General features: G+C 37.5%; 1 protein-coding gene across 1 annotated transcript in view; it reads left to right on the top strand.

Moving 5' to 3' along the window:
* EPYC (epiphycan) overlaps positions 1–12,798 on the top strand; it is a 39,249-nt gene extending 26,451 nt beyond the window's left edge. The window contains exons 3-6 of the mRNA XM_023749728.1: positions 4,232–4,390; positions 5,907–6,109; positions 7,372–7,467; positions 12,628–12,798. Of these exons, the coding sequence (XP_023605496.1) occupies positions 4,232–4,390; positions 5,907–6,109; positions 7,372–7,467; positions 12,628–12,798 (629 nt within the window). The remainder of the gene's footprint in view (positions 1–4,231; positions 4,391–5,906; positions 6,110–7,371; positions 7,468–12,627) is intronic.
* The last annotated feature ends 12,224 nt before the right edge of the window (positions 12,799–25,022 follow it).

Below are 25,022 nucleotides of genomic sequence, written 5' to 3'. Positions count from 1 at the left end.
TTAAATAGTTTGGAAACATTTATCGCATTAAATATAAAAATATCATATTTTAATTATTAATACAAATTTCTAAAAATAATATTCTGAAATCATATAAAGTAGGCTTGAGTTATAAATGGAAAAAGTAGAATTAAATTATTAACTGGTGTGAATATATAATTACTCTGAAAATTTATTACTAGATTAGCATGACCATGAATATATAGAAGAATAAAATTCCTTACTTTAAAAAAATATAATAACTGAAAAATATTAATTCATATTGATTGGAGAAATCAGTAAGTATTAAATATTTTGCAGCTCCCTCTTAAATGTTTTCTCTAGATTTCCATTCATAACATAGTTTTTATTTCTAAAGTTGTTATTATAAATTACTAGAGGCCTGGTGCACGAAAGTTCATGCACTCGGCAAGGTCCCTCAGCCCAGTCTGCAGCCTCTCACAGTCCGGGACCCCTCGGAGGATGTCCAACTGAGGCTTAGGCCCATGGGGAGTGGGCCTAAGCCATCAGTCGAACACCCTTAGCACTGCCGAGGAGGCAGGAGAGGCTCCCACCACTGCTGTGCAGCTGTCAGCCTGGCTTTTGGCTGAGCAGAGCTCCCCCTGTGGGAGCGCACTGACCATCAGGAGGCAGCTCCTACATTGAGCATCTTCCTCCTGGTGGTCAGTGAGCATCATAGCAACCAGTCATTCCTAGTTGCCCTTAGGGTCAATTTGCATATTACCCTTTTATTATATACTAGAGGCCCAGTGCATGAAAATTCATGCACTGGAGGGGGGTCCCTCAGCCCGGCCTGCCCCCTCTCATAGTCTGGGAGCCCTTAGGGGCGGAGGCAACCCAGTGATCAGGGGAAGGCGACGCCCCATCACACCTCTGCTGCTGCCACTGCTGGCAGCACAAGCCTTTGCTGGCCCTGGTTACCTGCGCCTCAGGCCGGCCCTGGGTGGCTAAGGGGCTGAGGGGACTGGGCGCCGCCATCTTGTGGCTGTGGGTGCCGCCATCTTTGAGGGCGGGGCAGTAAATTAGCATATTTCCTCCTTATTGGCTGTGGGCGCTGCCATCTTTGTGATGGCATGAGGGTCAATTAGCATATTCCCTCTTTATTAGATAGGAGGATTTTTCTATTTAATGATAGCAATACTACCTTAGTAAGTGCCTTACTAGTTCTTTTCTGTGAGGGGAGTTGCAATGCTTAGAATGTTTTATACAAATTGTTATAATTAAGCTAAATAGAAAAAAACATAATTAATATTTACCAAAACATTGATAACATCACACACATGTAAAATTCAGGAAGGTCTTAAAAAGTTTACAGGTTGAAAATTATGGGGGGCCCTAACCGGTTTGGCTCAGTGGATAGAGCGTCGGCCTGCAGACTGAAAGGTCCCAAGTTCGATTCCAGTCAAGGGCATGTACCTTGGTTGTGGGCACATCCCCGGTAGGAGGTGTGCAGGAGGCAGCTGATCGATGTGTCTCTCTCATCGATGTTTCTAACTCTCTATCCATCTCCCTTCCTCTCTGTAAAAAATCAATAAAATATATTTAAAAAAAAAGAAAATTGTGGGGGGAAATGCATATAACAGCTCACTGTTGAGTATGGCATCAATAAAGTATGTAAGATCTTTGAGTGAATGTTGTCCCAACTCTTCTGCAATCCAGTGCTCCCTAGAAATTCAGAATCAGAGGTAGCCAGAGGAAGACAAGTCAAGAGTTGAGATAGTCACATAACTTATGGTATAATTTCCTTCATCCTATTGACTGTGTTGAGATTAAACAGCCAAAGTGTTTTTCTTTAGCCTCTGCTGATATTCTAAAATTTATAAAGAATATGAGAAACTTATCGTTGCTTGAACAAAAATTCGAAAAAGGCTGAGCGGGAAATATATTTGTACGAAAACTATAGGGGATGATTCATTAAATATCTTAGTTGCATTGTTAGTTCTTGATCTTTGAACTAAGGCAACAAGGTGTCTCTGTGAGTGAGGGGTTTCCAAATAGGGGATTTTCAGTGCTAAAACCAGAAAAGTTTCAGCTAAATCGGATGAATTGATCACTGAGCAATCTCAAGGAAGTTCTTCCATCACATTCTTCTGTAATTATTATGGCTTATTTCACTTTCTTCATTCATCTCACCTCTCACAACCCTTCCCTTCCTTCTCCCTTTACTCCTCAAACTCTTTAGGAAACTCAGTCTTCTACTTCACAAAGAAAATGCAATCTTCCAGTCAGCAGCTCTTTGGTCTTTCTGTTTTCAGACAAATAATTACCTACAACTACATCTCTCCTATTGCAACAGAGGAATGTGTCCTCCGGCGTGTGGCTTTGCATTCTCCCGCTGGGCTTTAAACTTCATTTCCTATCGCCCTCTCGGGACCCTTCTTTAACCTCTGCTCCTTTGGATTCCTGCAAACCTTCTAGCTTAGTCAATATCCCTCATTATACACAACACAAAAAATCTTTTTTAAAAGTAACTGTTTTTTTTCTTCCTTTTTACAAATATCTCAATAACATTGTCTACTAGTATACTTGCTGTAACTATTTCCTCACATCCAACTTTCTCCTTCGTTGACTGTAATCTGGCTTCCAGCCTCATCACTCCACAGCTCTTGCTGAATCTCCTGTAACCATCACAACTAACCCAGGAGACATTTTCAACCCAAGAGATATTTTATTTGCCTGGCATCTCAGCAGCCTTGTTTTCTATTTCCTTTTCTTTCCAACCCTTTCTCCACTTGGTCTCCATAATATTGCCCTATCCTCCTTCCCTCCTTTCCTTCTGATCATGACTTCTGTCTCCCTTTGAAGACTGTGTCCTCTACATGAGTACTAAACAGAGAATGAAGGAGGGATAGGTGTGTCTGTGTGTGTGTGAGAGTGTGCGTGTGAGTGTGTGAGCATGTGTGTGTGTGAGAGAGTGTGCGAGGGATAGGTGTGTCTGTGTGTGTGTAAGAGTGTGTGTGTGTGTGTGTGTGAGCCTGTGTGTGTGTGATAGATGGAGAAAAACAGATTAGTAAGTTGATATTTAATCCAGCCTAACAAATATCTTTTGGCTCTGTTGCCTTTTCTATCATGATTACCCTAGCGACCATCATCTTTTATCTAGACAACAACTCATCTCCACTCTGCCCACTGACCCTCCTTCAGACTTCCTCTACACCTTCAAGCAGAGTGATATATTAGCATGCAAATCTGACAATGATTAGGATAAGGAACAAAATCTGTAACACAGCCTACCAGTCCTACACATTTCAATACTCTCCCAGTGGTTCTCAACCTTCCTACTGCCGTGACCCCTTAATACAGTTCCTCATGTTGTGATGACCCCCCAACCATAAAATTATTTTCGTTGCTACTTCATAACTGTAATTTTGCTACTGTTATGAATCGTAATGTAAATATCTGATATGCAGGATGTATTTTCATTGTTCACGACCCACAGGTTGAGAACCGCTGCTACGCTATAACAACATGGACCATCTTTCAGTTCCTCCAAACTGAAGGATCAGGACACCTGCTGCTTCCTCGGTCTGCGTATACTTCCCTCACTCAAACATAATTGACTCCTTCTCTTCTTGCAGATTTCAACTCAATTATCACCTTCTCAGACAACCACGATTCTCAAACTGGGTCAAATTTTTCTATTTTATGCTAATATGATATTTTATAATATTTACAACAGTCATATTTCATTTATTGTGTGATTATCATTCTTCTTACATATCAGATCATAAAATAGAACTCTGTCTCTTTATGCTCACCACTGTTTCACTAGCTAGCATAGTGCCATTTACATAGAAAAGTTAAAAAAATACATACTGAGTGAATTAATACTAGTGATTATTACCCTGTTTTTCTTGAAGCAGATTTTGTTTCAGTGGAGTGTTTACTGAACCAATGACTTAACACAAACATTGTATGTGATGCTTTAAATTTATAAAAACGACAATATTAAGGTACATATTTGAAAATAGCATTTCTAAATATAAAAGCAACAACTGTGCAGTATACATGCAATCATTTTAAATTTTATAACATTAAAAAAATATACTAATTATTGGGTCAGTTTTAATTGGTATATTTGACTAGTATTCCATTTACAGAAAACTATATAAAAAATATGAAATCTATCAGAATTATCTGCATGAGATTCTAATCTTGTTTAACAAACATTACTAGTCACATTGTTAGAAATTGCTTTTGTTAATTTTAATTATTTGCATCTATCTTTTAGATTTTCCAACCTGCCTTCTGTGTACCTGTATAAGTACCACTGTATACTGTGATGACCATGAACTTGATGCTATTCCTCCACTGCCCAAGAACACTGCTTATTTCTATTCCCGCTTTAACAGAATTAAAAAGATCAACAGAAATGACTTTGCAAGCCTAAGTATGGATGATAGCACTAATGGCCTTCTTTTTTTTACAGAATTTCTTAAAATTTTTGCACTGTAAAATAGTGGTTCTGGAAATGATAGCTGAATATTAAATACTAGAGGCCCAGTGCACAGATTCGTGCACCAGTGGGGTCCCTCAGCCTGGACTACAGAGATCAGGCAGAAACCGGCAGTCCGACATCCCCTGAGGGGTCCTGGGGTGCGAGAAGGCACTCTGCAAAGTTGCTGTCGCTTGGCAGCTCCTGTGTTGAGCGTCTTCGCCTGGTGGACAGTGCACGTCATAGCTACCAGCCGATCAGCCAGTTGCTTAGGCTTTTATATATATAGACTAGAGGCCCTGTGTACAAAATTCATGCACAGGGGTGAGGGGGTGGTCCCTCAGCCTGGCCTGCACCCTCTCTAATCCGGGCCCCTGCAGGGATCAGACCTAAACCAGCAGTTGGACATCCCTCTCATAATCTGGGACCATTGGCTCCTAACCGCTCGCCTGCCTGCCTGCCTGATTGCCCCTAACCACTCTGCCTGCCTGCCTGATCTCGCCCCTAACTGCTCCCCTGTCGACCTGATCTTGCCCGTAACTGCTTGCTCCCCCTTGCTGGCCTGATCACACCCCTAATTGCTTGCTCCCCTGCCAACCTGATTGCTCCTAACTGCCCTTCCCTACTAACCTAATCACCCGTAACTGCCTCTGCCTCAGCCCCCGCCATCATGACTTTGTCCGTAAGGATGTTGGACATCAGGAAGACTTCCAGCTGATCCGGTCTAATTAGCATATTACCCTTTTATTAGTATAGATGTCTCATAAATCAATTATCTTTTTTCTCATATAACCTTTTGAAGATTTGTTTTAATTATGATAAGAAAAAATGCTGAATAATTAAAGGTCATCAAGAAACTATTGATATTTTCAACAAACTAATTGTAACTACATAAAAATCATAAGTAACTATTTTATAGCCTAGAACTTATTATCATTTTATGGCAATAAGAGTAAGGTGTCAGGATCAATTATTTATGAAAATTTTTTTATGATCAAAGAATCTAAGTCTAAATTCTGAAATTATAATTGTTGCCAACATAGAAGAATTTTTGTACTTGTCTTCATAAAGTGTTTTCATTACTAAACATTTATTTGTAATACCTTTGTATTTTATACTAATATATCTTTGACCACTAGAAAAAATATAACAATCTGTCATCCCTGTGGAAAATGTTTTAAGTAGTAAAATCCAGATATAGTTTATTTAGACTATTGGGGAAAGACTAGTTATTTTAAATATAATGTGTCAGTTTCTTTGCTAAAGTCATAATTTCTTATAATTGCATAAACATGAACCATATTTGGAGAGAACAAATTTTCTAAAGTATTTAGAAATAATTCTTTAATTAACTTGTGTTGCTACTTAAATTCATGCTTATGCTTTTTTGTATATAGGAAATTTATATTCATATTTTTATGTGAACAGAACATTTCAAGAATATTAACTACTTCCTCACTTTTTCTTCTAGATGATTTAAGGAAGATTGATTTGACATCAAATTTAATATCTGAAATTGATGAAGATGCATTCAAAAAGCTGCCTGAACTCAGAGAGCTTATCCTACGTGACAACAAAATAAGGCAACTTCCAGATTTGCCAACCAGTCTGACCTTCATTGATGTTAGCAACAATAGACTGGGAAGAAAAGGGATAAAGCAAGAAGCATTTAAAGTGAGTTTTAAGTTTGGATATAAAAGACTTTCATCTTCCCATTCCATTTGTGGTCAATGACTAGCCTTTTTATTTCTATAAAGGAATTCACTTGGATGAGACTTATAACTGCAAAAGTAAACTTTACAACACTACTTATCATGCTTGTGGGAAATACTGTGCTCTGGTACATTTTGAGGCTAGTCAAGCACCAAGAACAGAAAGCAGAAGTGGAATAAGAAGTGGGTGGCTCTCTGGAAATAGTGCTAAGCAGATAATTTGTTTTTACCAAAAACTCCACTGATGGGGAGCATTTAATGTGGTTAAAAGGTTAACTACTTTTACAGGATGTGGTTATTGCCTTGGGGATAAAAGGCTTCCATATTACTTTAAAGAAGACTGGATTCAGTTAAACTTATGAATTTTGTTTTCTAAGAAAAGGATGCAAGCTGGGGGCTAGAGTAACTTGCTTGGAATAACAGTGTAGAATCTGAGAACAGTAATCCACTGGCTATCTTACTCATTTTTACCCCGTTCAAGCTGCTCCTCTAAATACATGTTGAACACAATAAACAAAAAATACTGTTTGAAAGGACATCACATTATTTCCTTGGTAGCTAGAAGATGTCGTGTGGACCCATTAGCACTGGGCAATAGCAAAAGTCCTATCTCTCTACGAGCCATTCTGTTGGGCAAGAGAGTTAGGGCACCTCAGTAGAGCCTGGCAAGGGTAGAAGTCCGGTCTCTCCACTCATCCTTTGTTGGCCTGGGTGGTGGTGAGTCACAATTTGCCCTGTGGTATTTGGCTAGAGTGGACCTGTTATTGTCTACACTTTTTTTGTCTTGCTAGGTTGTCTTTTCCCTGAAACTCAGGCTAGGAAGAGAAGTCTTTTGTTGGGGAGAAATTCTCATTTCTCCATCCCTATTACATGAAAGAAATTATTGCTATGCCTCACCAAAGTCTTCAAAGTTCTATTGCAGAATAGAGAATGAGAAGTCAGTGCCTTATTTAAACTGAGAAAGTGAAAGTGGACAAAGCACGTTCTTCCTAGAGATTGAGAAACATGTTTCATTTTCATCAAGAGATATCTACTTGTCATTTCTTCCAAAATCCATTTGAATTGTCTAGTATGTAACTTAGAACACTAATCTGCCATAACTTTAGTAAATAAGTCCTAGTCAGGGATGCGGTATTTTATAAATAATTGCATGGACAGAGAATGGAAAATATAACTGTGGCACCACTAATTTCTATTAAGTCCCTACATTTGGAATATTTCCAGGATATGTATGATCTCCATCACCTCTACCTCACAGATAACAACTTGGATCACATCCCTCTGCCACTCCCAGAAAACCTACGGGCCCTTCATCTCCAGGTAGGCTTCTACAGTAAGGTAGGCCCAACAGCTCCATGGAAAACAAAAGCAGAAGGAGGAAGCTGGGACCCAGGAAGCTCTTTATAATGCATGCTGACTCACTGTGACAATTTTTCTTTTTTTTCCCCTTTTTCTTTTTTTTTTTTTTCCTTTTTCTCAGTCATTCTCTTTCTGTGTTTGACTACAAGGTATTTGTATATTAACTGATTTATTTCTAATAATGTTAGTTTTTATTTTCATTCTTTGCCAAATAATAATGCATTTTTTGGCACACAAATATTCTTTTGAAAAAAAGAATGGAAGTTTTTGTTTTTTGTGGGTTTTTTTTTCTGCTGAAGAAGTGTGTAAGGATTAGAAAAGGAAGAAAAACAGAAAGAAAACAGTCTAATTTGATTTCTAGTTTTCAGGGAGAAAATGTCAATTTTAGCCTTTTGATTTTGTTTATTTATTTTTAATATATTTTTTTTTATTTCAGAGTAAGGGAGGGGGATAGAGAAATAGGAACATCAGTGATGAGAGAGAATCATTGATCAGCTGCCTCCTGTACACCCCACATTGGGGATCCAGCCTGTAATTGGGCATATGCCCTGACCGGGAATTGAACTGTGACCTCCTGTTTCATAGGTCAATACTCAACTACTGAGCCACACGGCTAGTCTTTCTATTTTAGCTTTAGGTTTACTAGTATGTATTGAATTAAATTCAACCCTAGGGCATTCTATCTGCTGAGCAATGAGAGACTTCCATCTTTCTGGATTAAGAAAATGCAGTTTTTCCTAAACCAACATATTTGAAAATCTGCTTTATTTAAAATGCCACTAAACTGAGTGAAAACACATTTTCAAAAATGTTATGATCTAATATTTTCTAAATATATTTCATTTAAATATACCAGAAGTATGCTCAATTAAAATAAACATTTTTTGTTGCTAAAGCAAAAAAGATAAATTATTCTTATTTCAGATATAACTTTTGGTATTCAGCTATAATCAACTATCTGTAATAACTTCATGTTTTGTGGAATAAATCTTTAGATAATGCATCCATTGTGTGTTCATAGAACAATATCATGGTGTAAAATTACAATCTTTTGAGAAGATGATTTTGCTATGTGAAAGCAGGTCTCTGATTTCTATGTTTTCCTCTGTGGATTCTGTAAATATTTACCCCTGTGTTGTTCCTTTTAATATATATATATTTCTCTTACTTTTTTGATGTCCTTTTATGTATACCTGTCTCTGAGACTTGGACACTTGTCTCTTCTGAGAGTTTTTTTCTGGTAGCGTTTGCTTCCTTACTCCCTTTCCAGTCCCCGTCCTGTTTTTGGATGGCTCTGTCTTGGTATCTCTTTTTCTGAGAGTGATTTTTAATATGTATAACTGTATGGAGGATTTTCAAGGACATCCTCAAGGAAATTTTATAATGTGTTTTCTAATTATGAGTTAAATGTATTACTATTGAATGTGATGATATTGACTCTAAAAAGTGACCAGATCTCTAATGTTATAGTTAAACACAATGTGCTTGTGTATACAATATGAGATTTCTTTCAAAATAATTGCCTACCCTGGCTGTGTAGCTCAGTTGGTTGGAGTGTTGTCCCGATGTACCAAAGCTATGGGTTCAATCCCTGGTCAAGGCACATACAAGAAACAACCAATGAGCGGAACAACAAGTTGATGTTTCTCTCTCTCTCTCCACCCCCTTCCTCTCTTCTCTCTCAAAATCAATACATTTTTTTTAATTTAAAAAAAATGAAATAAAAGTAATTGCCTTTGGAGTTTCCAGTCAAGATGACTGAGTAGATAAATGCAATACTCTCATCCTCCCATAACTACATCAAAATTACAACTAAAATACAGAACCGCCATCATTCAGAACCACCTGAAATCTAGCTGAACAGAAGTCCTATAACTAAGGCTACATAAATGAAGCCACATCAAGACTGGTAGGAGGGGCAGAGATTCAGAATGAGCTGGTATCACACCCACATGTGGTGGATAAAAATTGGGAGGGCTATCTTGGCTGTGGAGGTTTTCCCCCAGAGGAGGAAAACACCCGGCCCCACACCCGGCCCGATAATGTTCCAGTGCTGGGAAGTCTCTGAATCTCCTGGATATGAAAGTCAGTGGGGGTTATGAGACAGAGGGCTGCTGGAGTCCCAAGCATTGTTTTTAAAGGGCCTATGTACCCAATGGCTCACTGACTCACTCACTCACTCTGAGCTCCAGCACTGGGACAGCAGCTCCAAAAGGTGCCAGTGACACAGGAAGAGCAACTGAATTGTCTGGTTCAGGGTGAGAGCTGGAGGGGCAGCTTTCTCCCAGACAGAAGTTGTTCCTTTGCTGAGTCCTCCCCCTACAGAGCCAGCAGGCAGGTGTGTATCTGAGTCTCCATGAACCTTGCTAACACTGTTTGTTCCACCTCGGTGATTCACCAATATCCCGCCCCATCCAACTTACAGGCCCACCCAGGCTGTGTCCAGTGGCTTCCCATACAAATAGCCTGTCTTGGCTCATGTTGCGGACTTCCTTACAACCTCAAAGAGCATCTGGCCTAGTGTTTCCCATTCTTCTTGCTAAGTGGCTCCAGGCCTGGCAATAGTGGCGGCCAGCTTTAATTCGCAACTTTGCCTCTCCTGGGCACCTCCCAGTAGCAGCCATCTGCTGACTGCTTTGTAGGTCATTGGTGGCCTCAGGCAGGGCACAGGAGGCACCTCCCAGGAGACCTCAGAGCCAGTACACCTGGTGGACAGCTTCAGACCAAGCTGAAGCACAACTCAACTACCTCCACAACAACACACTCCAGGGGCAGGCACCAGAGTCTCCCTGACTGTGTCCTGCTCCATGGAGTTGTCTCTTACACATCAAATCCTCCACTGTTTCTGGCCAGTCCTTATAGCCAATTGACCTTGGGGTAAATCCCTCCCATTGTATGCCAGCAGCAATCAGGTCAACTACAAAAGGAGGACTCATACAGTCCCCACAGAGGGCACAGCTGTAGCTCCCAGTTTGCATGACTGGGGATACTGTACCATTGGGCCTTACAGAACACCTAGTACATAAGGCCACTTTAAAAGACTAGAAAGCATAGCAGCTCTACCTACCATATAAAAACAAATACAGGGAGGCAGCATATATGTTCCAAATAATAAAAAAGAACAAAAAAGAAAAAAAACTCCAGAAAGAGAACTAAACATAATGGAGACAAACAATCTACCAGATGCAGAGTTCAAAACACTGATTTTAAAAATGCTCACTGATCACAGTGTATACTTCAACAAAGAGATAGGAAACATAAAAATGGAGATAGAATCCATTAAAAAGAACCAATCAGAAATAAAAACTATAATAACTAAAATGAAAAATATATTAGAGGGAATCAATAGTAGATTAGATCAAGTAGAGGATCAAATCAGTGAATTGGAAAGTAAGGTAGCAGAAAACACCCAATTATAACAGCAAAAAGAAAAAAGAATCCATAAAAATGAGGATAGCTTACGGGGGCTCTGGGACAACTTCAAGCATACCAGCATTTGCATCATATGGGTACTGTAAGAAGAAGATCAAGGAATTGAAAACCTATTTGAAGAAATAATAACAAAAAAATGTCCCTACCCTGGCAAAGGAAATAGCAATACAAGCCTGAGAAGAGTGTCCCCAAAAAGATAAACCCTAAGAGGCCCACTACAAGACATATCATAAATTGCCAAAGGTGAAAGACAAAGAAAGAATCTCAAAAGCAGCTAGAGAAAGCAGTTAGTTACCTGCAAGAGAGCTCCCATAAAACTGTCAGCTGATTTCTCAACAGAAACTTTGCAGGCCAGAAGGGAGTGGCATGAAATATTCAAAGTGATGAAAAGCAAGGACCTACAACCAAGATTACTCAACCCAGAAAAGCTTTCATTTAGAATTGAAGGTCAGATAAAGAACTTCATAGACGAATAAAAGCTAAAGGAGTTCATCACCATCAAACCAGTATTACATGAAATGTTGAAGGGTCTTTCAGAAGGAGAAGGAGAAGGAGAAGGAGAAGGAGGAGAAGGAGGAGAAAAGATAAGAATATAAATAACAAAATGGCATTAAATACATATCTATGAACAATTATTTTAAATGCAAATTGATTAAATACTCCGATCAAAAGACATAGTGTGGCTGAATGAATAACAAAACAAGACCCTAAGGTATGCTGTCTACATGAGACTTTCTTCATATTGAAAGACATACACAGACTGAAAGTAAAGGGATAGAAAAACAAACCCACAAAAGCTGGAGTAGCACTATTTATACTAGATCAAATAGACTTGAAAACAGAGGCTATAACAAAAGACAAAGAAGGACCCAGCAATTCTACTCTTGGGTATTTAAACACACACACACACACACACACACACACACACACACACACCATTAATCAAAAAGACATACACATTCATATGTTCATTGTAGCATTATTTACAATAGTCAAGACCTGGAGGCAATCTTAGTGTCCACGATATAAGAGAAAAATGTTGATAAGTTGCCTCCCATCAGCACCAGGATTAGGGATCAAAACCCAAAACCTAGGCATGTGCCCTAGGTTTCAAAACCACAATCTTTTGGTGGACTAGACAATGCTCCAACCAACCAAGCCACCCAAGTTCTGGGCCTGTTTTCTTCCTGATGTTTGCTTACTCTCCCCCTCACTTCACTTCAGCCATGTTGACTTTTTCTCATTTTTGAACAGTTTATAATTACTCAGAATTTGAAATTGGTGTTCTCTCTGTCTAGGTTATTATTACCTTGATCTTTCAATGCCCATGTTTTCTTGTCATTCTATTCTGAGCTCCATTGTTATCCCTTAAGATAACTTTTCACAGTCACCATGTTTTATTCATAAGTCTAATATTTTTGGAAATAACTTTTCTGTACACTTTTTTTCACTTTCTTCTCTTATATCACCATTATGGAAGTATAGTCTCTATAAGAGCAAGTACATGTCTTTTTGTTAATTGATTTATCCCCATTGCCTACAAAGTGTTTAATGTATAATAATCACATAACGTGGATTTTGGATGACAGAAGAAACAAAAAAATAAACACTAGGTAAAGAAAAATGCACTTTAATCAGTACTAAGAACATGTTATATCTTGTTATATAATTTATTTTCATCTCTTTTAGAATAACAACATTCTGGAGATGCATGAAGATACATTCTGTGATGTTAAAAATTTGACTTATATTCGGAAGGCACTAGAAGATATCCGATTGGACGGAAACCCTATCAATCTCAGCAAAACTCCTCAAGCTTACATATGCCTACCTCGTTTGCCTATTGGGAGTCTTGTCTAAGTTAGACAATGATTAGCATTACAATGCCTACTATAACAAAACAATTCTTACTGCTCTCTTCACAAACAAAACACAGCATGACAATATTTTTACATTGTGTTCTGAAAGGTATCATCATATAAAATACAGGTCAAAGTATTAAGATATGATGGCAGTTAGGTAATTTTCAAAAACACCATAAATCAGGAATAAACCAAAAGGTGTACAGAAAGTGCAAAACTAAATGATAGAAAATATTTCATAGATATAAATCACATGTAATTTGCAAGTTTTAGGTAACCATAGTCTCTGTAATTTCAAATTAAGCACATAAGAAATAAAAATTAAAAATGAACACTGTAGCCTGGCTGGCATGGCTCAGTGGTTAAGCATTGACCAATGAACCAGGAGGTCACGGTTTGATTCCTGGTTGGGGCACATGCCTGGGTTGCTGGCTCAAACCCAGGAGTGCAGGCATGCAGGAGGTTGCTGATCCATGATTCTCTCTCATCATTGATGTTTCTGTCTCTCTCTCCCTCTTCCTTCCTCTCTGAAATCAATAATAAAAACATGTTTTTTAAAATATGAACACTTTAGGTTTATTACCAAGATTTAGATGTTTCTAATTAAATTTTTCCATTTCTTTTTTTTTCAATAGTGCATGTTTCTATTTCTAAATTTATTGAATAAAATAATAAAAGTATTTAAAAATTATAATGGTCTTGTTTAAAAATATTCATCATAATTACAATATGCAAATAACCATAATAATACACAGAGCTTCAGATTTTGAATAATAATATCTATCATCTTTCAGACCTGTCAACTCATTTTAGGCCTTTACTAAATTAACTACTTACTTAGTGTATTTCTGTGCCTGTGGAAAAAATGAAATTTAAAAATTGAAAATATAGATGATGATATAATAACCATGTTAAGGAAGAAGTTAGGAATGCCTTCTGAGAAAAGTTGATCTCTCTGAAATGTATGACCATAATGTGGGTATATGTTTAAAAACAGAAAGAAATAAAGAATATACAATGAAAGGTGAGTTTATTTCCAGCTGCAAACCCCAAGTTCCATTTCCTAGAAATAGCTAGTCAATGGTTTCTCACATACCTTTATAGGTTTTCCATGAGAAACAAAAACTTGCACGTAAATATTTTCCCTTTTCTACACAAATATACATATTCATGTACTACATGTATATACATATCACCATTATGTATGTATCTATCCATGTAAATATGGATTTTAAGTATGAAAGATAATCACTATTCTGACCTTGCTTGTTTTACTTAAAAATATTTCTTAGCAATTTCTTTCCTTATCAGCCATTCAGTTGATATGCATTTTAGCCTTTTATTATATGGGAGTGGAGCCCTGGTGCATGAAATACATGCACTCGGAGGGTCCCTCAGCCCAACCTGAACCCCCTCGCAGTCCAGGGGCCCTCGGGGGATGCCTGACTGCCATGGAGGCAGGAGAGTCTCCTGCTACCACCACTGCACTCGCCAGCCTTTAGCCAGGCTTCTGGTTGAGTGGTGCTCCCCCTGTGGAAGTACACTGACCACCAGGGGGCAGCTCCTGCATTGAACATCTGCCCCCAGGTGGTCAGTGCACGTCATAGCGACCGGTCATTCTGCTGTTCTGTTGATTTGCATATTAGCCTTTTATTATATAAGATTAAGAGCTATAAAGAAAAAGTAAAATAAAAGGGGCTATAAGAGAGTATATCTCAGCTAGTAGTATAAAAAGTCATTTTTAGGCCTAGAGTTTAACTTTGAAGCATACTAAATGTTGTTTTAAAGTTAGCCCACAAATATATACACATTGTTATAATAGCAACCAACAATTGGACTCCAACTGTATACTAGGTATCTATTAAGATGCTCTGCATGTATTTATTCACAACATCCTAGGAGTTGGGGATACCAATGGCTATTTTAAGTCACAGGTCTGAGAGAGCTTAAGTAAGTTGTCCTGGGTTAAGGGCTAATGACAAAATCCTATTTTATTCCACTCCTCTGCTCTGCCTCAAATACCACAGATACAACTTTTCCCTGTTTTATAACATAAGAAAATGGTGTACTGACTGGACAAATAAGCTATTATGGACTGAATCTTTGTGTCTCCCCAAAGTTCCTATCTTGAAACCCTACACCCCATTGTGATGGTAATTGGAGATGAAGCCTTTGGGAGTTCAATTAGGGTTAGATTAGGAGATAAGAATGGGTTTTCATGATGAGATTAGTGGACTCAGAAGAAGAGGGAGAAAAATCAGTTGTTTGTGTGTATGTATGTGCATACACACATGTGTACACCAAAGAAAGGTCATATGAGGTCATAATGAGAAGTCAGCATCTGCCAGCCAGGAAGAGAGCTCCTACCAGGAATTAAATCAGCTATGACCTTGATCTCTGAGAAATAAAATAGAATTCTGAGAAATAAAATGCTATTGTTTAAGCCACCAGGCTATGATATTTTGTTATGGCAGCTCAAATAGTGTGTGTGTATATATATATATATATACATATATATATATAGTATTTTTGCATATCACAGGGCCTTTCAAATGGAAATGTCTCTGCCATAAAGATAGTCTTCCAGATACCGGGCCTTTGGGAGGTCAGAAGGATGAAATGAGATGCTTAGGACCATGAGAGTAAAGGGAGAATCCCAGCAGGCAGGATGACTAACTCATTAGGCACAGTTAGTATAGTGCTTGGGGCCCATGATAATTTTAGGGGCCTATGCAAATTTCTTCTCTTTTTTAGATAAAAAGGACACATGACAATAATAATGTACATGCAATAAAGAATGTAGGTTGGAATATATTAATCTTTATAGCAACAAGACATAGACTATAATTTTGATTGATTGATTGATGGAGGAAAGGGCCTATGAAAGTCAGAATGCCCTGCCCACAGGAACATTATTGATTTTCTCAGATTCTGCCAGCAAATAACAAAAATACCTCTTTGTTCTCACAGCTTTCTCAGTACCCCATTATTAGAAAATCATGGGGGTCAGAAGTTATAGCAAAAAAAATTAAGAAATTATGAAAATACTGGGAGCATTATTATGGAAATGTATAGATCCAATTGACATTCTCATAGGCATTATGACTGCCTACTAACTAGTCTACTTTGCAGATGTAATTCACCATGAATTCTATAAGGACAAAGTGGCTATTATAACCCTGCAAATGTGATGAAAACAATTTAGCATTCCTTCTAAATGTATAATTTACTGGACCATTTCAAATGCCTCACATTCTTAACTGAAATCTGTAATTCTAAAACTGACCCCTGATTAAACGCAGTTTTTTTAAAAAAAAAAAAATAACATAACTTTTTTTTCTCTATTTATTTGTTACAAACATTTATTTTCTCTAAATATGACAGTTTATTTTCCAAGGGGGAGGACACTTCATTCTTACCACAAAATGTTGTGTACTTTAAAACTGTTTATAAGCAAACATTTCCATGTTAAAATCCCTAAGTAATTATTACTGTGAACATATTTTTCAGGTGACATGACTACAATATGTTGTGTGAATCCTCTGAAAATCCTGAATTTGTTGTAGGATTAATTATGTTTTCAAAGAATAATAGTAAATAAAATCTATAATAGTACTATTATGAGTGTAAAATTCACATCCTGAGGAATAAAAATGGCAGCAGAGTAAGTGGATGCTGCATGGACATGCTCCTAGGGCCAAAATGGGATTACAACTAAAATACAGAAAACCTTTCTGAATAATCAATGGAAGACTCACTGGAGAGAATCTTGATAACTGAGGATGGAAAGTGGAGACTGCATAAAGACTGGTAGGAAGAGCAGAGGCATAAAAGGGCTGGCTGGACTCCCACAGACAGCAGCTGAAGTTAGAGAGGGATATCTCAGCTATGGGGGGTTTCCACTGGGAACTCTGGGGTCTATCCCTAAGCTAGACCTCCAGCAGAGAGCCAGACTAAGAAGGGTACCCACATGACATCTGGCTGTGAAAAGCAGGGGGGGTTGCTCCTGCCAGGGATAGATGCCTGCAAATACAGGCACCCTCTTAAAGGGCCAATGCACAAAATTCCCTGAGGAGCCACTCACCTTGTGCTCCAGCAGAGGGAGGGCAGAGTGGACTGGAGTTGTGTGAGCAGAAACTAGGATTGGGGGTTCAAGGGTTAGAACTCAGAAGGCAGACACTCCGATTTTCTGTGCTGAGTCATCTCCTCATGCTGCAGAGGTCATCTTTCTCACACAGACATTTGCTATACAGGCAGCTTTGCCTGGGGGTGGGGTGGGGAAGACAACTGACCCACCCTATTGGAAAACACCTTGCCCCAGGGTGTGGAGTTTCTGAGGCCCAATAAGACACTGAGAATAACAATTAGCCTCCAGGCAGAAGCTATTACCCGACCCTGTTGAAAAAACTCTCCCACACCTGTGAATGATTGCCTAAAAGCAATTCAAGATGGAATCCTATCAGTCTGTAGGCAGAGGCAGTCTCTGGAAGTTTTGAGTCTTTGCCAGATCTAATTAGACAGAAATAGTAGATGACACTGTGCTGTACTAGAGATCGAGAGGTGTAGCATATCTACCTAATACATTCTCACAAACCCAAACAGGCAACCTAAATGAGACAAAGAACCCCCAAATGAAAGAACAAGAGAATTCTCCAGAAGAAGAGATAAATGAAATGGAGATAAGAAATTTATTTCATATAGAGTTCAAAGTAATGATGGTAAAAATGCTCAACAGCATGATAAATGATATAGTAACTATGAAAACAGAAATAAAGAATGACATAGCACAAATAAATAACACTTGGAAGGAATACACAGCAGATTAGGGGAAGCTGAGAATTGAATTGGTGAATTAGAAGACAAGGTTGAGAAAAATCACTCAATCAGAGAACCAAAAAGAAAAAAAAAAAACAATTAAAAAACAGGAGGACAGATTAAAAGATCTGTGGACCAATGTGAAACATGACAATATTAGAATAGCAGGTGTGCCAGAAGAGGCAGAAAGGGAGAAAGGAATAGAGAACGTGTTTGAAGAAATAATGGCAGAAAACTTCTCTAACCTGGTAAACAGAAAAGTCATACAAGTCCAGGAGGTACAGAGAACCCCAAGCAAGAAGCACCCAAACAGGACCACACCCAGACACATCATGATTAAGATGCCAAAAAGTAAAGACAAAGAGAGAATCTTAAAGGCAGCAAGAGAAAAGCCAACTGTTACCTACAAAGGAGCTCCCGTAAGACTGATACATGATTACTCATCAGAAACTCTACAGGCCAGAAGGAAATGGCATGAAGTATTCAAGGTAATGAAAAGCAAGGATCTGAAACCAGGATTACTTAATCCAACAAGGATATAATTCAAAATAGGTGGTGAAATAAAGAGCTTCCCATAAAGAGTACATCACCACCAAGCCAGCATTCTTGAAGTGCTAAAGGGACAGCTATAATGAGAAGAAATAGAGAGAGAAGCCTAGACATACAGAATTAAAATGCCAATAAATAAGTACCTATCAGTAATAACCTTCAATGTAAATGGATGAAATGCTCTGATCAAAAGACATAGGGTAGTTGAATGGAAACAAAAACATCACCCAACTATATGTTTTCTACAAGAGACCCACCTTAGAACAAAAGACACACACAGGATGAGAGTTAAGGGATTGGAAAAAAATTTTTTGATGCAAATGAAAAATAAAATAAAAACACTGGAGTAGCAATACTCATATCTGACAAAATAGATTTCAAAATGAAAGCCACCACAAGAGAAAACAAAGGTCACTATACAATACTAAAGAGACCGATCCAACAAGAGCAAATAATGCTGGTAAATATATATGCACCCAATATAGGAGTACTTAAATATTAAAAAACAATACAAAACAAAACAAAAAAACTTCTAGAGGACTTTAAGGGAGAAATCTACAAAAATACAGTCATAGTAGTGGACTTTAATACCCCAATGACTTCACTGGATAGATCTTCCAGACAACAACAATAACAACAAAAAAACAAACACACACACACAAAAAGAAATAAATAAATGACATTTGTAGAACATTTCACCACAAAACTGAAGAATATACAATCTTCTCAAGCGCACATGGATCATTCACAAAGACCACATGTTAGGACACAAAACAAGTCTCTACAAGTTGCAGAAGATTGAAATTATATCAAGCATCTTCTCAGATTACAGTGAAATAAAATTAGAAATCAACTACAGTAAAAACGCCCACAAACATTCAAACAAATGGAGGTTAAATAGCATGTTATTAAACAATGAATGGGTTACCATCAAGATCAAGAAAAATATAAAAAAAACTTTCTGGAAACAAATGAAAGTGAGCACACAACACCTCAAATCTATGGGACACAGCAAAAGCAGTCCTGAGGGTGGGAAGTTCATTGCACTACAGGCCTACCTCAAAAACAAGAAAAATCAACAATAAACTATTTAACCCTACAACTTAAGAACTAGAAAGAGAATAACAAGAAAATCCTAGAGCAAGTATAAGGAAGGAAATAATAAAGTTTAGAGCAGAAATAAATGATATAGAGACTGAAAAAATGATACAAAATATCAATGAAACCAAGAACTGGTTGTTTGAAAGGATAAACAAGATTGATTAACCATTAGCCAGACTCATCAATAAACAAATAGAGAGGACCTAAATAAATAAAATCAGTAATGAAAGAGAAGAAGTAACCACCAACACCACAGAAATACAAAGAATTGTAAAAAAAAAAATGCTATAAACAACTATATGCCAACAAGCTGGATAATGTGGAGGAAATAGACAAATTACTAGAAAAATATAATCTCCCACAACTGAATCAGGAAGAATCATAAAACCTGAATAGGCCAATAACAATTGATGAAATAGAAGCAGCAATCAAAAAACTCCCAGCAAACAAAAGCCTGGGTCCGGAAGGCTTCACAAGGGTGTTTTACCAAACATTCAAAGAAGAAGTAACTCATCAAACTACTCCAAATTATCCAAGAGAAAGGAACACTTCCAAACTCTTTTTATGAGGCCAGCATTACCCTACTTCCAAAAACCTGATAAAGACACTATAAAAAAAAGAGAATTACAGGCCAATATTCCTGATGAACATAGATGCTAAGATCCTCAACAAAATATTAGTAAATTAGATCCATTAATATATTTAAAAGATCATACACTAGGACCAAGTGGGATTTTTTTCCAGGGAGGCAATGCTGGTACAATATTCACAAATCAATAAACATGATACATCACATACACAAATTCAAAGACAAAAATCACATGATTGTATCAATAGATGCAGAAAAAGCATTCTACAACATCCAACACCCATTTTTGATTAAAAAAAATAAACTCTCAGCAAAGTGGGAATAGAGGGAGCATATCTCAACATGACAAAGGTCATATATGACAAACCTATAGTGAATATCATACTCAATGGGCAAAAACTAAAACCATTTCCCTTAAGAACAGGAACAAGACAAGTATGTCTGCTTTCACCACACTGATTCCACATAGTACTGGAGTCCTAGCCACAGCAATTAGACAAGAAGAAATAAAAGGCATCCAAATTGGAAAGGAGGAAGTAAACTCTCATTATGTGCAGATGACATGATATTGTACATAGAAAATCCTAAAGACTTCACCAAAAATCTACTATATTTAACAAATGAATTTGGCAATGTAGCAGGATACAAAATCAACACCCCAAAATTGATTGCTTTTTTATACACCAATAATGAATCCTCAGAAAAAGAAACTGAACAAAAAATCTCATTTACCATTGCAACAAAAAAATTAAGATACTTAGGAATAAACTTAACCAAGGAGGCAAAAATCTATACTCAGAAAACTACAGAACATTGAAAAAAGAGATAGAGGAAGATATATAACAAGTGGAAGAATATACTATGTTCATGGATCGGTAGAATCAACATCATTAAAATGTTCATATTATCCAAGGCAATTTACAGATTCAATGCAATCTGTATTAAAATACCAATGGCATATTTCACAGATCTAGAACAAATACATCAACAATTTATATGGAATCAAAAAAGTCCTCAAATAGGTGCAGCAATCTTGAGAAAAAATAACAAAGTTGGAGGAATCACAACACCAGATTTTAAGTTATACTACAAAGCCAACGTAATCAAAACAGCCTGTTACTGGTACAAGAACAGGCATATAGACCAATGGAACAGAATAGAGACCCCAGATATGGACCCAAGCCATTATACTCAATATTTGACAAAGGAGGCAAGAGCATACAATGGAGTCAATATAGTCTCTTTAATAAATGGTGTTGGGCAAACTGGACAGATACATGAAAAAAAATGAAACTAGACTTCCAACATACACAAGAATAAACTCAAAATGGATAAAAGACTTAAATGTAAGTCATGAAACCATAAAAATCCTAGAAGAAACCATAGGCAGCAAAATCTCAGACATGTCTCGTAGCAATATGTTTACAGATACATCTCCTAAGACAAAGGAAACTAAGGAGAAAATAAACAAATGAGACTACATCAAAATAAAAAGCTTCTGCACAGCAAAAGAAACCATCAACAAAATGAAAAGGGAACCCATGTATGGGAGAACATATTTGGCAATGATACATCTGATAAAGGGTTAATATCTAAAATATATAAGGAACCATACAACTTAACAAAAGGAAGACAAACAACCCAATTAAAAAATGGGCAACGGGCCTAATTAGACACTTCTCCAAAGAGGACATACAGATGGCCAAGAGACATATGAAAAAAAATGTTCAGTCACTGATTATCAGAGATGCAAATTAAAATGACAATGAGGTATCACCTCACACCTGTCAGAATGGCTACCATCAACAATTAACAAATCACAAGTGTTGGTGAGGATGTGGAGAAAAGGGAACCCTAGTACACTGCTGGTGGGAATGCAGACTGGTGCAATCATTATGGAAAACAGTATGGAGGTTCCTCAAAAAATTAAATATGGAACTGGCATTTGACCCAGTGATCCTACTTCTAGGAATACATCCTAAGTAACCTGAAACACCAATCAGAAAGAATGTATGCACCTCCATGTTCATAGCAGCACAATTTACAATAGCTAATATTTGGAAGCAGCCTAAGTACTCATCAGTAGATGAGTGGATAAAAAAACAACAACGGTGGTACATTTATACCATGGAATACTATGCAGCAGAAAAAACAAGAAGGAATTCTTACCCTTTGAGACAGCATGGAAGGATCTGGAGAGCATAATGCTAAGTGAAATAAGTCAGTCAGAGAAAGACAAGTGTCACATGATCTCACTCATATGTGGAATCTGAGTAACAAAATAAACTGATGAACGGAGTGGATCCAGAGACATGGAAGCATAGAACAGTGTGGAATCTCAGAGGGAAGTGGGGAGAGGGTGGGTGGGTGGGAGGTAATCAACCAAAGACCTTGTATGCATATATGCATAACCCATGGACACAGACTATAGGGTGTTAAAGGCCTGAGGTAGGAGGCAGGGGTGGGCTGGAGGGAGTCAATGGGGGAATAAAGGGGACATATGTAATACTTTCAACAATAAAGAATTATTAAAAATAGATAAATAAAATTCACATGCTTATTTCTCTTTAAATTTGTAGAAACACTGTCTTTTTAGTTATCTCATTACAAAGTTATCTTTCATAATTTGCTAAAATAATATGAGGACTTATATTCATCAATAAAAAATATCAAAATGGTATTTCTAAATGCATAATACACTTCACTAATTTGGGAACTAACCCCACAACTGCCCAAATTATCAACAACAACAACAAAAAAAGAATGAGAAATTTTGAATATCTTTATCTCATGTTTGAAAAGCCTGAAAGGTTAATACCTTGTGCCTAGCCTCTATGACCACTAGATGGCGACAACCTTTTTAGTTTCATTTACTATAGGTCTGTGATTTTCATGGGTGTGCTGCAAAAGGCACACTGGCATGTCACAAGAATTTTTAAAACATGCAATACATGACTATTTAGTCAGGGGAACTAACCTCTTTCCCCTTAAATTGTCAAAAAATGAAAATGACAACAGCCAACACCATAGCCGTCTTGTGTGAATGAATCAAAATTATACCTATTTTGTCCTGGCCGGTGTGGTTCAGTTGATTAAGCATCATCCCATGCACAGAGAGGTCACCGGTTCCATTCCCAGTCAGGGCACATGCCCATTGCTGGCAGGATCCCCATTAGGGGGTGTGCAGGAGGCGACCTATCAATGGTTTATGGATATTTCTCTTTCTCCCTCTCCTTTCTACTCTCTTAAATCAATAAAAAGCATTTTAAGAAAGAAAGTATACTCTTTGTTTGTTTTGTTTTGTTTTAGGACACAAAGTTTTCTTTAATTATTTTTTTGGGCCCTGACCGGTTTGGCTCAGTGGATAGAGCGTCGGCTTGCAGACTAAAGGGTCCCAGGTTCGATTCCAGTCAAGGGCATGTACATTGGTTGCGGGCACATCCCCAGTAGCGGGTGTGCAGGAGGCAGCTGATCGATGTTTCTCTCTCATCAATGTTTCTCTCTATTCCTCTCCCTTCCTCTCTGTAAAAAATCAATAAAAATATATTAAAAATATTTTTGGGGGGAAGGGACTCCACACTTCTACTCAATTAAGAGAAACATTTTTATCAGCACAGAGGTTTGGTTTTTTTTCTTAACATGCCATGAATTCATAGGGAATGGGCTTCAGCAGCTCAGGCTCTGGCCAAAAGAAGTATACCTTTTTTTGTCAGATTGGCAAAACATATATTTTTTGGTGTTCTGCATAATTTTAGTAATTAGTTTGTCTGTCATGAGATTAAAAAAGTTGAAAATCACTGCTTTAGGTAATTCACTTGGTGGAAAGTATTTGAGAATGCATAAAATGAATTCCACTTATATTATTTTTCTTTTTGTATCCTATAGCAGTGCACTGCTTACAAAGATGAATCTAAAAATGTTTGTTGTACTTCATTTCTCTGACCAACATATTAGGTATATCCAATTTCTCTTTAAATTTTTTTTTATTTACAAGTTTAATTAGTTGAGGTTTGCTTTCCAAAAGCCAATTGAAAAATATTAAGATCCAATATACCCAATTCCACTGAACCAAAATAATATTGGCAACCTTGGATAGATTAAATATGGTATGCTTAATAAAATTTAAAAAAAACAAAGTTTCTAATTTCTCATAGCATGTTTTGTATAGGGACTCCTGCTGACTGAATTTTGAATGAGTTACTGCTGCCATCAAGTGTTAGAATTCACTCAAGTCACACCAATGCACAAGATGGCATGGCATTTTCAACTTAATAACACAATGCTCTCCATAACATAAAGCATAGCAAAACCATGCCATCATATGACACTTACCAGAATTTCAAATGCAACAATGTAATTAAAGTCTGCCAAATGAAGTTGTAACTAGTTACTATGAAGGCCATATTTTGCTAAATTTACTTGATATATATGTCAAAGAGATTCCAAATTGACTTCAAATTACTTCCAGCCTCTCAATGCTCATCCCTTTGTTTAATCCTTGCTTCTAACCAATAGGATATGGCCAAGTTAATGGATGTCACAAATGTCAAGCCTATGGCTATGATACATGTGTGTATGTGTGTGTGTGTGTGTGTGTGTGTGTGTGTGTGTGTGTTTGCATTTATTATGCTAGAAAGCTCTAGGGAGTTCCTCTTTGCTGGCTTGATGGAGTAAGTAGCTGTGTTGAGGAAGCTGGTGGCCAGGGTCAGTGGGTAGACTCTAGAAACTACAATTGTTCCCTAAGACCAATAGGTGGTCTCTAAGCCTGAAGGCATCCTCCAGCCAATAGTCGGCTAAAAGGCAGGGCCCTCAGTTATTCAGCCACAAGGAAATAAATTATGCCAATAATAAAAATATTGTTGAGAGCAGATTTTCCAAAATTGAGCCCTAGGATGAGAACCCAAAGTGCCAGATGCCTTGATCACAGCCTAGTGAGACCCCAAGTAAAGGACACAAGTAGGCTGTTCCTGGACCCAGGATATTTGGAAAGTCTGAGGAAATAAATGTATGTTGTTTTTAGTAACTCAGATTATGAGAATTTTTTTATGAAACAATAGAAAACTAATCCTATATAATAAAGAGGTAATATGCAAATTAACCCTCACACCCTCACAAGATGGCTGCCTACGACCAGGCTGGCAGGGGGGTTAGTGAGGGACAACCAAACG

The sequence above is a fragment of the Myotis lucifugus genome, unplaced genomic scaffold, assembly GCF_000147115.1.
Source record: "Myotis lucifugus unplaced genomic scaffold, Myoluc2.0 scaffold_9, whole genome shotgun sequence".
NCBI lineage: Eukaryota > Metazoa > Chordata > Mammalia > Chiroptera > Vespertilionidae > Myotis > Myotis lucifugus.
This window is presented reverse-complemented; position numbering and strand designations above follow the sequence as displayed.